We start from the raw sequence: 14,351 nt of genomic DNA on the forward strand, positions 1-14,351 counted from the left end.
ACAGAACCAGCAGGGGAACATTAAAATCAGAAATATAAACAGCTGTGGTTCAGTGAGAAGGCCTCTGAAACAAAGAAAGGTACAACCTCCTTTCTGCCTCGTGTCTCAGACAGATCAACGTTCTGGACCTTTGTGTGTTACATTAAATAGAAGGAGAATCTCAGTGAGCCACAGAGTGTAGATAACAGGAAACTGTGGTTTCCATTTTGTCTCTCTCTTTGTGCTCGTTCTTCACGAGGAACTGATACTTTTCACCTTTAATTAATGACTTCACATTTCTACATGAGCACAAATATAATAAGTGTAATAAAAGTAATTCAAGCAGAATTATAACAGAAACGTAACACTCTCCGGCTCCATTTGAACAGGGGGCCCTCTACTGGCGTTAGACTGTAACAACAGGCTGTTTGTTAGAAATAAGTCAGTCACATGATTAGCTTAGCATCAGCTACTACTTTCTACCATCTGAACTTTTGTTCTGGTGAACACATCAGTCCTGAAGACACTCCAACAGACAAACACAGGAAATAAAAAATAAAAACACTGAACCATCAGATACCCTTTTCCCCAACAGGAATACGTTTATTTGAAATGATTTCAAATGATAAAAACATGGTTGATTAACATGGAATGAGCACAGCGTTGCTGCTCTGTCACTCAGACAAGGTGAAAGTGTGAGGAGGCCCCTGGGGGCCCCTGGGGGTCCAGGTGAGTGTTGGTCCGAGGACAGGGGAGTGTTGTTTACTTTATCAGGACGCCACCGTCCACCTGTCGCCTCATTCACTCAGCTCGTTCACCCAAACAGAGAGTCAGCTCTGTCAGAACAAAGCTCCCCGACTGGAACATCGTTATAACTCTTTATCATCTCTCTCTCCTATATTACAAGCTTTTTACAACATAAAAATAGATCAATAACTATGATTAGATATTCCTTAATGTAAATATACAATATTTATTGCATTTTCAAATAGATGTGTTTCTTAATAACTCTGTTGTCATCATCTTCCCCCTAAAAGAAGCAAACAAACGGAAGAATAGAAGCATTGGTACCGATGACATTGACAACGGATGTAAGGCAAAGACCAGCAGGTGGCGCTGCATCGCTGAGAATGAACTGTGTCCACGTTTAGTTTGAGTATTAGTGTTAAAGAAAAGTGTAGTGAAGAACCTCCTTCTGCTTCAGTTTTCGGGCACTTGTGTGTTCCTTTTTTTGTTTTGTTTTTCTGTTTTTTGGTTAGCTGCTACCAGCTACAATCTTTACAAACTGCATAGCATTAACAACAACTTGATGTCGTTTTCCTCCGGCCGTACAGTCCTCCTTTAAAAAGAGCCACCAGCAGCAAAAATAAAATAATTGATTCAGCGACTTCCCTGGACGAGGAATTCTGCAAAGACACAAAAAAGATAAATGATCCCTTATAAAGTCATCCAGCGCTCCACAATCTTCCCAGCGCGGTCCAGTAAACAAACGATGGCCGAGCTTCAGACCAAAACTCAAACCAACTACGGTGAACTACAGTTACTCAGACACGTCGGGGAAACAGGAACGAATCCTCTCGTTACATCAATGTGAATGAAATCCTGATGTCATTATCGTCATGCACAGTGTGTCGGTGGAGCAGTTAACCTGCCGTGCAACATCTGCTGAAGATGGAGATAAAAAGTAGAGACACACACACAAAAAGGGGGGGCAGGTGTGTGTGTGGGAGTCTGACTGGGAATAATTTGGCATGCTTTCCTAATCATAGAGAGAATTTACAGAACGAGCGTGGAAACTGTCTTCACTCTGCAGTTCATTGACTCCACCTGCTTTTGGCACACCGAGAGGAGAGATGAATCAAATGCACCCCCACCTGGCACCGCTGGAATGGCTATTAAAGACGAGAACTAAGAAACCAAAGAACAAAAGCTAACAAAACCAAATGCATCGCTCAGCTTCATTCACTTCATCATCAGCTCTGTTTAGATTCAAAGACAGTTTCCATTTGTAGTGTTGAATTTTCTCCCCCAAATCAAAAATAATAAAAATAAAAGCTGTTATTCAGAATTAGGAAAATCACCATTATCACGAATATGCATAAAAAAATGTGGAATGCACAGATTTTGGAAGCGTCCGGAGCTTGATCCTGATATGTGGCGTCCAGTTGGCGGAGGAGAAATTGTGGTCACAGTCTGTTTCCCGCCTCCTGAGTGGTTTTGATTCTCTCATGCGAAAAAAGAAAGTGGCCAATGAGTAGTGTTTACTGTTCACTGTGCTTCCAGCTGGTGGTTTAGTGTTAGTGTGTGACAGAGTGTGTGTCTGTGTGTGTGAGAGTTGAGCGCCGCTTCACCGCTCCCTCCTGACCGTCCGCAGAGTCCCGAGTCCTGAGCCGAGGACCGTTCACCTCCCCACCGGCGGCGCAGGAGGAGCTCCTCTCATCGTGGCTGAGGGCACAAACACACCGCAAAGGTCAAGGACGACTAAATCCGTTACAAAAGTAACACAACCGTGCTGGTCAGTCTCTACACTTTGACTCACAATGAGGTAAAAACTCCCGTCCTCTCTAACGTCAGCTGATCATTTCTGAACATAAAACTAAACCACACAGTGAATAACTGAAAACAAGATGTGGCCCTGAACGTCTCAGGCTGACCAACATTTACATTTGAGCTCTTTCACTCAGACTGCACAGATCTACACCAACACAACAAGAAGAAGCCAACTCATTTTACAGATCTGTAAAGTGGCCAAAAAGCAACATCTCTTCTGCGACGCAGCAGGGCTGAGACTGAAGACCGAGGTCAGGTCAGAAGAACTTCCGCGATAAACCCCCTGATATCAGTTAGCTGACATTCTGGGTAACAGATGCAGTAAAAGCTCAGAAGTGAACAAATAAACTGAACTTGTCTGACAACGACACTCTTCTCCCGGGGAATGAGGTTAAAGGAAGAGGAAATAAAGGTGGCTCATACCTTTGTTGTTTTTGCTGGGGTAGACCTTGTTGAACTGCCGATACTCCTCCGGAGGTGGAAAGTCTTCGATGGGGTGGAAGTGGAACTTTGATTCAAAATCATCTGAGCAAAGAAAATAAAAACATATACCTTTAAAATAACATCAGCTGTGTATTTTTTTATTGTCAGAGAGAGAAGCTCAGAAAACATGAACTGAATGTTTCCTTATTTCTAGATTAAAACTGTGTGAAGCAGAATAACCAAAGAAAAGTTGAACACAAAGTTCCTCATGTGCACTGATCAGGAGATCTGCTCATTCTTTGGAGCACAAAAAAACAAGAAACAACAAACAACAACTCCACATCAAAGTTGTCACTTTCTGTTTTTTTAGATTCTCTCCTCTTCCTTTGACTTCCCGTCGGGTATTTTTGTGCTCTCAGGTTTTTGGACGGTGATCGAGGAATTCCTCACTTCCTCCTGATTTGCTCCAGCACAACAGGAAATAAAAAAAGGCTTGTTTGCATGGCGGCAGCAGGACATTTGACTATCGGAGGTTATTCATCACTGTTGCCTCTGTGGCATCAAGATTATAAACAAAACCATGTGAGGGAGTGAGTGAGTCTGAAACAGGAGGGGTTAGGGTCAGAGCAGCATCTACAGAACTGGAATATGACGGCCGTAAACGGAGGAAAGTTAAGTCAGTGCTGAAGAGTCTTAAAGGAAACATTTTCCCATTGAGCTGCAAAAAAAACAAAACAAAGATGGCCAGCGGAGAAATTAGAAGCGTCTTTCTTAAACCTGGTAAATCTACACGTGTTGCTTCCTCTGAAACATTATTTTTACTCCTCTGTTCTAACTGTGTGGCCGCAGGGTGAATAATGCACAACGTACCGTATTTTGTGGACCATAAGGAGCAATACCAATGAACGGGTCTATTTTCATACATAAGGCTCATGAAAACACAAAGCGAAGCACAGTATGTAGCCGTATTACAGAAAGAGGCGGAGGTCAGCGTACTGCGTCCTGTTCTCTGATTGGTTTATCGCTGCCAGCGATAGCAAACACCTGAAGTTAGTGTGACGCTGGAACAACGTTGTCTCCCAACATTTGATTATAATCGGATTATGATGTGGATTTGAGAATCTGGTTTACGTTAAAAACGTCTGATTACAGTAAAGTAACACTGACTAAATGTTGGATGGTGGTTGGTTGCCAGCACAACATAATTAGTTATCTAACGTTGTCTGACGTTGCAGCCCGTATCTGACACAACGTCCCTGTGTCCAACAATCGCACTAAAACATTTTGACAGATTTTGAGCGCAGCGTACCACATAAAACTGGTTCGAGGTCAGTAAGCACAACAACAATTCATACATAAGGCACACTGCCGATTTTTGAGAAAATGTAAGGATTTTAAGCGCAACTTATAGTAGTTTAAAGATGATAAAAATGTTTTACTTTCGCACATGAAGATGTTTAAAGGGTTTGATGTTCCTTCAGTTAAACCACCTCAGGGGCGGACAGTTTCTGGGTTCATCTGGATTTATTTTACTTTGAACGTTAAAGTGAGTTTAGATGATGAGAAATGAGCCCTGTCCTGACTCACCCATGATGGACTTGGAGGACATGTTGGAGTGGCCGTTCCTGATGGGCGGGGGAGGCGGAGGCGGTCCGGCCGGGGTGCGGGAGGAGGAGGAAGAGGAGATGGAGGAAGAGGAGGGAGGAGGAGGCGGTTTGCCCACTCGGCTGTGGGACTCTGACATCGCAGAGCTGTTGACGCGGTATGGAGGCGGGGGAGGAGGGGCATCCCGGCCACCGTTACGAGACCCGGAATGGGGCACCTGCGGAGCTGAGGGGGCAAAACACACACAGTTAAAGCACACAGCACCAACATCACACTAAATCTTTGAGTTGATTTTAATTTGAGAGCTGAAATGGTCAGAACTTAATGAGTTTAATATGAAACAAAACAGAGCGCACACAGATTACTCCTCTGTAAGGTCGCTCCTTTCATGGAAGTCGGGTAACTTTGCCCTCATTGTCAGAATCTCTCTGTCATGAGTCTAATCTGTGTAGATTCTTCCAGTTACGTAGACCGATCCGATCATTTAGCTCTGCTGTAGTGAGCTTGGTCTTGGCTCATTAACTACTTCAAACATTTCTGCAAAAAATAACACACAAACTTACTACAGGGCAGAATATGTTTAACTTGTAGCTGACCCACAAACATCAAACAGTAAAACCAGGTAGCCCAAAAATACACAATGAGCCAGAACGTCACAATGGTTCATCAGAATATCTATCAGAATAAAGTGAAATACGGGCAATATTTTTAAAGAAAAAGGTCAATCCTGAAGATTTCATGCTTTTGTCTCTCTTTTAGATCTATCTAACAATGTGTAGACTAAAGACATCATAACTAAACTAAAGCACTTCTATCACTTGGATTAAATTACATCTGGAACAGAAACAGATGACACATCACTAATTTAACTAGCTTTAATAGTTTGAATATCAGAAACATCAGTTGTCCGGAGAGTCAAAGTTAGAGGGAGAAACAGAGACAGTGAAAGTGAGGAGGAATGCTGGAATATTCCACACGGCTTCAGGAATGCAGAGAAACCAGGAGGCCTCGTGGTGAATGGCTCCGTCAGCCAATGACAACACAGAGCTCCGGCTAACAAGTGGCTTCCTGTTTGGTGTGTTCACCGTGAATTTAAATTATCAATGTGTTTCCAGTCAGATGTAAATCTGCTCTGAGGAGAAAACAAGATAAGCTGTAAAGATGTTGAGGGCTGATTTTTGAATTGATTAGAAATGTCTGACGTCCAACCAGGAACAAGTCACGACCCGAACCCGCAGCATGCATGCACTGCATCAGTGCGAATCGTGTCCCTCTGCTCTACTTTCAGATCCGACCTGCAGGAGGTGTGATTGTATGGAGGAATCGTTTCATCGTTCAGCGCTACACAACAGAGCTTCAGAGATAACGAGCCCAAACTTGCTTCGGCCGCGGATGAAGATGAAGGTCTTATAATAAATCTGTTTTGAGACGACTTCTGGAGAAGCTGCTGACCTCAGCAGCCCTTTTGAACCGTGGCGGACGCCCAGAACGTCCTATTCTGACTCTACACACTTCCGTGTGATGAAAACAGAATGGCACAAGAAACGTAGCGTCTAATAAATCTTTTTCCAAACCACCACCTGCTGTTTACACCTGCAGCAGGAACAACAACAACACACGTTTCAGGTGGGATCATGTGCACACCTGAAACACAATAATTCAGTATAGAGTGACAGGACAGGAAATATGGGGGGTGATTATTGCTGCGCCTTCATTGGCATGAACTGACACTGATATTTTTTTGGGGGGGTTGGGGGGATCATGATTATTTTTCATGACCTCTGACCTTTCAAACCTCTGAGCTTGTCATGGTGGTGTGCATTGGCAGTGCTTTGGGGTTTACTGTACCTGCTCTGCGCCCAGGTGGATCTCTGGCAGGGGGGGGCGGCCTGGCACCCTGCTGGGAGGAGGGAGACGGCGAGGGTGGGGGCGGAGGGGCGTGGCTGCGTCCTTGGGTGCCGCCTGATGTGTGCTTTTTGTGCAGGGAGTTGTGCCTCTGTGGCAGCTCTGGAGCACCACCCCCGTCTACGTGGGATGGTCCGTTGGAGATGCCGCCCGCTGTGTGTGGTCGGTAGGGCGGGGGAGGGGGGGGAGCAGAGGAGCCGCCGGTTGGAGGTCTGTTGGAAGACGGCGGTGGTTTCAGTGAGCTGGAAGGGGTGGGGCCTCGGTTGGGCGTTGGTGGGAGGGGCTTTTCTCTGCTGTGAGAGGAAGATGAGGAAGGAAAAGAGGGGGCTTTCTGGTTGGGGGTAGGCGGGGCATTGCCACGGCCACCCCGGGTGAAGGGCGGGGGAGGGGGCGGGGCTGAAGTGCTGTGCTTCATCCCGCCACCTGTGGTCGAGCTGGAAGGGCGGGAGATGTCAGGGAGGGAAGGGCGGTGGGAGCGCTGGTGCTCCGGGGGAGAGGGCCGGTTAGACGGGGAGCTGGAGCGGTCTGAGGGGGGGCGGGGGGCCGTGGGTCGGGATCCTGGGGGTCTCAGTGCAGATCTTCCCACTGAACCACCTGCTGAACCATCTGAGAGGAGAAAGACAAAAAAAAAAACAAACAGTTTCAACACAACAGACTGAGAAAATTTTGGCTGTAAAATATCAGAAAATAGTTTCAGTCCTAAATTAATGTGACAAATTATTCTTCGTTGAACCTGACACATTTTAAATAGTTAGTTTTTTTATGACATTGTTAAAAATTTCATATTGTTTATATGCACCGTTGAAGGGCATTTTAAATTTCACCATCTACTTAACAGCAGAAACATTAGACTGGACGCTGAGTGCTTTAACATTTATAGACATTTTCACATTTTCTCAGGGAAATAAAACTGATCCAACAGATTAAATATCTGCCTGTTACTGCAGAAATCCCTGGAAATCTCTGTTCCAATCCAAATCCCGTCTGATTCATCCACTTTGGATATGACTTGACTGAATTGGCTAATGGCTGACTGATTACGGGGAAAGAGATTAGTGGGAGCAAAATAAAGTCACGCAGTTTATCTCCTTACTTGTCCGATACATTTAGTCATCGCTCCTTCCAGAGCTGGACTTCGATATCAGGTCCCAGCTCCGGTTTATTTATTTATGCAAAGGATGAGGAAACGTGTGGCAGCCTTTCACCAATAAGAGTAATAATAAACAAGTCAACAACTGGATCAATTTCACACAGAAAACAAGCCTTTACCTCCGATGGGGCGTAATTTTGGCACACCGCCTTGGAAAAGACCTCCCATTCCCATTGGTCCTCCGCCTCCAAATCCACCTCCACCACCGCCGCCGCCGCCGCCGCCGCCACTTCCTCCTGATTCTGGTTGGAGAAATAGGGCAAATGTCAATACAAACAAATATTGAAACAGAACAAGGAAAGAAAAAATATTTTAATATTCAAATAATTATGGAGACTAGTGCTCATTTAACACCATGGGTGTGAGCACAGGAGATAAAGCAGCTTTAACAAACAATATTTTCATCTTGATAAAGCTGCACACAGATCGCAGCAGCACTGATAAATCTGTTATTGTATATTTATATGATATTAAAACACAAACACTATATTTCCACCCTTGATTCTTTAGAATATCTGCATGTTCATTTATTTTCTTTGGCATTGGTAAACCAAGCCGGCCTTAAATAAACATCATTGTATCTTCAGATTAGCAGAAGATTTGGCTTCCATTCTATTTTAAGATGTGTAGAGGATTCATCCAAAACCTACGAGTATAAATACATGAAATATGGCTTATTTTTTAGCTAAGTGGAGGTAAAAAACTGTGTACGTGTCATTTCATTCATGTTCAGTCAACCAGGAGTCAGTGTGAACGTTGACGTCAGGACTTACTCTCCAGAACAGGGGCGCTCCGGTCATTGACCGCGGTGACCTTCTTCAGTTTGGCGCCTTTGCAGATGTCCGACAGCAGCGCTCCTCTGCCTTTGGCCTCAGACGAGCTCAGCTTGGGAGGAGTCGTGTTTGCCTGCGAGGCAGGGGACAAAAGGAAAAAAAAAAAAAAAGAGTGACCTGTGATGACACTTTCATTTCCTCTGCTGTGAACCGCAGACAGAGGAAGCTGCAGGGCTGCTTTCAGAGAAGTAGGAGCTGTAAAGAGTCGCATGGCTCTGTGACAGCTTTGGAGTCCTTAAAACAGATTCTACTAGTTAGGCTTCTCTGCTGTAAAAAGACAAAGGTGGAGTGTCCAAAGAATGAAGCTACAGCCTCATTTTAAGTTTTCAGGAAGAAAACATGCACAGACACTGTGGATGTGTGAGCTGGAGTAAACAGGAAGCAGATTTTCTACTTGCCGTGTTACCGAGCTGATTAGCTACTGAAGATACAACAAGTGAGAAACTTGTGACGACAGCTGTAGTGTTAACATGCAGAATTGATGATTGTGGAGGTTAAAGGTTGTTCTGTTGCTGAATTGTGCAGCAACACACCCAGATCAGTGTAAATACTGAGTATAATTATGCAGATGAAACAGAGCGAGGAGGACAACAACCTGCAGCACAGAGTCAAAGCGAGGACTCAGCTGATCTGAGCATTTACACCCATGTTCTTATCGGTGGGTCCCCTCACAGGACAGTGTTTACAGCAGCACAGCTAGAACAAACACCTTCTGATTGAGAAATGTTATTGATTAGGGAAACAGGAAGCAGTCGGGTCACTGACCTCATGGAAGGTGGGAGGGGGCGGGGGCCCAGGGGGAGGGGGCGGAGGGGGAGGAATCGGCATCCTGACCCTCTGTTGGCACCTTTCCGTCGGGGGTAAAGGCAGGCGACTTCACCGTCTCAGCTGGGACGACGCACGCTGACTCCTGGGACACAAACACACAACTGATCAGTTTAACCAACAGGACCTCAAAAGGTAAACTCCTGAACTTACAACAAAGAAACTGAGAACAGACCAGCAGTTACCGTCATAACAAGTTTCTTTATTTAGTCTTTGTGGGAGAGTTAATAGAAGAAAATAAACTCATTCTCTAGCTGTAAGATCTGTCAGCAGTTATCTAGTAGACTGTTGGACTGTTTCCTGTTGTCACTGAGTCCATCTGGTTCCAGGAAGTCCTAAAGTTTCCTTGATGTCTCATTCACTTTCACTCTGATCCCTCCAATGGGATCAATTTGCCTGAGAGACCCCACCAGGGAACGTCTTCCCCCTGAAAACACAGCTATCAGGATCACTGTGCACGCTAATGTCGGTCAGGCTAGTTGGTTGTGGTAACAACAGATGTTGGCGTCTGCACCATAAACCTCATGGGAGGCTATAAAAGGTCGGTGTTATCGGAGACAGACGGTCTCTCTACTATGACCTCATTGGCCTTCCTCACTCATCTTTCTCCTCATCGATGTCAAACCAAAGAAATCATACAGTCTTGCCTAAAACCCGTGTTGATTTTTTAAAAACTTCATTTTGATGTTATGAGCCACAAATGGGGGAGGAAAAAAAACAAAACAAAACAGGTTGAGTACAAAACCTTAACTGGCAAGAGGCTGAATCCACCCAGATGAGCTGCAGTTACAGTATTTTTCAGCTTACACGTGTGCTGCATTAAAGAGAAAACAAGACGACGAGCTGGATGCCAATAAGCCTCATTCTGCTCCTTTACAGTGGAAACAAACGGCTGTTCCCACTTCAGACTAAAGGAAACATTCCTGGTGGAGGGAAGCTGTTGCTGAAGCAGCTCCAGGGATTTGAGTTTGCAGAGGATGAATTCAACAAGCATCCACAGTCAGAAAGAACCTTAGAACACTTTAAATCTCATCTTGAGTTTGTCTGTAAATGCAGAACGACTCATATTTGTGAAATAACTTGCATTTATAAAAAGGATAAATCTGAAAATCCACAAAAATGTTTCATATGAAAAAATGTACCTACAAATCAAAGAAATATCTGTGAATACATTTAACTGGTTTGTGAATATATTCCAAAGATGTAAAACTTTCCAAATAAAACTTCTGGATCTATTTTCAATGCTTGAGGAAAAAAACCATTTGTTGATCCCAGTTCTCTGGTGATTTTTGTTTGTGTCTGTGAATTTGTGGAAAGTCTTTTTCTTTTTCCTGAATTGATGTAGGTTTGTACAGTTTCGTCATCAGATGCTTTATTATCCTGACTGTCAGAGACTGGAACAACGCACCCTGGTCTGATGAATCTTGATTTCTGCTGACACAGCTGATGGTCTGCTCAGAATTTGGCGTGAACAGCATGAATCTGCCTTGTGTCAACAGTGGTGTGATGGAGTGGGCTTTAATGGTGGTGAGTGCCACAGCCTCTGTAGGTATTACTGCCTACGATGGTCACCACAGTTTATCTTCTACTACAACCTACGACAAGCAGGATAAAACTGAAGTCATCAGCGACAGTGAATCTACAAAAACCAAACCTCTTTGGTCTGAGGAGACAGTTGTTAGTTAAAACTCGATATGAAAAGTAATCACTTTTCAATAAATGCTTTCTGAAATATGTGGTAAAAGCTCTAGACAAATGTTTTCAGTGTCAACTCAAAGTAAAGGAATCCGTGTTGCTGAGTTTATGTTTCCTCACATCCATATTGAGCCTCCCTGTGATATATCTGGACATGAAACAGTTCAGCACACAATGACTGATTCAGGTGACTGGATCTCCCCAAACCAGTTAGCTGTCTCGGCCCATTGTTGGTTCATGCAGACTGCGTCGCCTCACCCCGCCCTCCGCTCCTCCTGCTGCTGAGCGGAGTGTCAGGGCAGGTTCTCTGCCCGGGAAACCAAAAGAATCTCACCGAGCAAGATCCTCGGTTAGTCAGTGACTCGGTTAGAAAGGAAAAGGCCCAGCAGCAGAGTCGGGGATTACAGACGTGTTTCAGAGCAGAAGGATTGAAGGCCCGGACTTACAGATGACTTTAAAGTCCTTTTTACATAAAGTCACTTATTGGCAGATTTCTAATTAGACTAATTCTCCTACCACAACTAACACACATGACCCAATTATCCTGTTTACATTGAGACTCATAAGCCTCTAACATGGCAACAGAAGAATCAGTAAAATAAAGTAAGGCACACCCATTTAGAATTAAAAAAAATAAATCATTAATAATAATAATAACTGCAACAATTTGTAGAGGATCTCATTGATCCAGCAACATAAAATGTATTAAATACAAAATAAATAAAGTAATTGATAGCACAGATCTATTAATTTTTTTTAATCATTTTTGGTTTTGGCTGTTTGAAGAAAGAATTTCGTGCAAATATAAACTGAGGACAGTTTGATTTAGAGGTACAGTCAGATATCACAATAACATCTTAGATGAATGCACTGCAGCCAACATTACTTTCTATATTTGAGGGAGAAAAATGCTCTGCTGACACCAGTATTTTGCAAAGCATGAACAGATGTAAGAATTACTGGAGCCTTAAAGGGATCTAAAACAATAAAGTCTCCTGTTCTGTGTGCTTCGTAAGATGATTTTTTACAATTACCATTACAACAACCACCACATATCCATAACTGATTCACTGCCGAGAATCTCTCAGTCTGGCAGGAGAAACACAAAACTTTAGCTCACTCCAGACAAACCAGCTGTGAATAACATTTTCTCTTCTTTTTGAACGGCTAAACAATTAACCACCCTAACCCCTGATTACAGTCCTACATGAGTGGAAATATGATGCAGGATATTTAAGACTGTAAGTCTCATATCAGCATTTCCTTTATACGAGGATCTGAAAGCTGTTAGAAAGAGAGATTGAAGAATATTTCTTGTGCTCTGCAGCATGCGTGCGCGTACACACACACAACTGGCAGCAACATACTGATAAAATCAACATGTCCTGACCTTTGACCCCTATATTCTAACTAATCATTTCTATTCAAGATGAAAGTAGCATGAGATCTGAATGGGTCACTGAGGTTCGGATTCCATTTAACAAGCTGGTTAACAGCCACTAAATGGGAAAAGTTTCCCCACATCAACTGCGTGAGGCCACTCAGAGGAGCAGAGCCAGAGGGGGGGTGGGGGCGGCGGATCAGGAAGTTGGATGCTTTTGAGGTTAAGGAACTACACAGAACTAAAAGGTCTGTGGTTGTGAATGTGGTTCTACTCTTCTAGGAAATCAGCAGGCTGATATATTGCTCTTCTCATTTCAGAACAATTTGCACTTTTATGCCGATACTCTTATTGTAAAAACTGTACCTATTCAACCTTATATATATTTATATATTCAGTTGTGTAATCATTTGATGGTTTCGGGGTGTAATCCTAGCCTATAATTGCAATAAATACGCATAATAATATCCTAGAGCAGCAGGCAACATTATCAAATATCCACAGTGTAAAAATATGCACTTTACTATGACGTAAGATCAAGAGCTCACTTTGAAAAGCTGTGACAATTAAATATTGAACACTCCTCATGAAAAATGTCTAAAATAGTTGATTGTCTATCAAGATTGGTTGATAATTGGCTGGTTGCTGCAGCTTTATGCACGTCCAGCTTCTGAGATGGGCCATTTTTCCTCGTATTAAATTACAGTTAACTGGATAATTTTGCAGATTGGATTTAGTTAATTTCTTGAGGCAAAAGTCAAAATTTTCCCATTTGTAACTTGTTAAGCCTGAGGATTTGGACCCCTGGTCTTAAAACACAAAGCAGGGACTTTGGTCTTCGGAAAGACCAAAACAGGGGTCTCTCATTGTCCAGCAGTTTGCAAACAAAACAAGTGGCCAAGAAAATAACTTTCAGATTAATCAACAGCTAGATCAGCGTTGACAGAGTCGACTTTAAGGCCTGATGTAATGTGTGTAATGAGCATGACAGCAGCCACATACAAAGGACACTAACGCATGAATTTACAGCTAACTAATTTACATTTCTGTCATTATTTCCTCACATGTGAGCAATAATATAAGTAAATATTCTCCCATTAGCACGCCTGGATATACAACAGACCCAGTGGGCCATTTCATGCCCTTTAAAGAGGTTTAACACAGCTGCACAGAAGAGTTCATAGCTTTAACACGTTAAATACGTTTTCCTGGTGTTGTTTGAGTGAAGTTAACCAAGTGTTGTGTCTTCTATTTCACCGCTACACGACATGAAGCGGGCCCGGGCAGGTTGACCAGCCGCTCCCAGGTAAATGCCCGCAGGAACAAACACACCTGGACTAGCTTCGACTCAGGCGGGGTAAAGTTAGCTTGAAACTCACCGTGGCTCGAACAAGTGAAGGTAACCCGTCCACCAAAACAACATGAATGGAAAGTGTCGTTGTGGCAATCCGCGGCCGGAGCAGTTTGACAAAAATCGGGATGGGAGGGTGCTGGCAGGTCGCGGTGATGTAATTTAACGCCACCGAAAAACACCCGCAGGTTAGCCGGCTAACGTTAGCCTGCTGTCGACGGTCACAGTGGAGGAGGAGCCGCTGCTAGCCGTTAGCCGTTAGCCGTTAGCTGTTTACTTCACAGCTGTCAGCTCCCGCTCTAACTCCTCCGTCTCCGATACTACAGCGCATTAAAACCAGCAGTTTGCAGCGTTTGACAGACGCTCTTCGTTGTTTCGGGCAGCCGTGGAAGAGTTCAGCTGCACTCCTGACCGGTGAGCAGAGACATACTCCCCGCTGACTCCGTTTGATCGGTCCCTGCTCCGAAACACGGAAACGGGCCGACCGACACAAAATGGAGGCACGTCAGCGCCGCGTTCAGGCCCCGCAGGAAATTCCACATCGAACCCACCGGGTCGGCAGAGAGACTGACGTGACTTTAAAACACACATCAAGGTCCACAGGAACGTTGAAGACAAACGACGAATGCAAGAGCGAATGAAAAGCGAGTAAAA

General features: G+C 44.0%; 1 protein-coding gene across 1 annotated transcript; it reads right to left on the minus strand.

Moving 5' to 3' along the window:
• Window positions 1-556: 556 nt before the first annotated feature.
• Window positions 557-14,194, minus strand: wipf2a (WAS/WASL interacting protein family, member 2a). The gene is made up of 8 exons (XM_029530309.1): window positions 13,726-14,194; window positions 9,211-9,355; window positions 8,386-8,518; window positions 7,732-7,854; window positions 6,406-7,068; window positions 4,540-4,782; window positions 2,953-3,054; window positions 557-2,424 (listed from the first exon to the last, which is right to left on the minus strand). The coding sequence occupies exons 2-8, from the start codon at window positions 9,271-9,273 to the stop codon at window positions 2,381-2,383; spliced, it is 1,371 nt and encodes a 456-aa protein (XP_029386169.1). The 5' UTR covers window positions 9,274-9,355; window positions 13,726-14,194; the 3' UTR covers window positions 557-2,380.
• Window positions 14,195-14,351: the final 157 nt, after the last annotated feature.

This window comes from Echeneis naucrates, chromosome 1, assembly GCF_900963305.1.
Source record: "Echeneis naucrates chromosome 1, fEcheNa1.1, whole genome shotgun sequence".
Lineage (NCBI taxonomy): Eukaryota > Metazoa > Chordata > Actinopteri > Carangiformes > Echeneidae > Echeneis > Echeneis naucrates.

Excerpts from the sequence above, each read along its gene's own strand:
- wipf2a (XM_029530309.1), bottom strand. The coding sequence starts at position 9,273 with ATGCCGATTCCTCCCCCTCCGCCCCCTCCCCCTGGGCCCCCGCCCCCT. Across the intron at positions 7,069-7,731 it reads AAAATTACGCCCCATCGGAG|ATGGTTCAGCAGGTGGTTCA; the intron begins GTAAAGGCTTGT and ends TTCTCCTCTCAG. Across the intron at positions 2,425-2,952 it reads CCCCAGCAAAAACAACAAAG|CCACGATGAGAGGAGCTCCT; the intron begins GTATGAGCCACC and ends TTGTGCCCTCAG.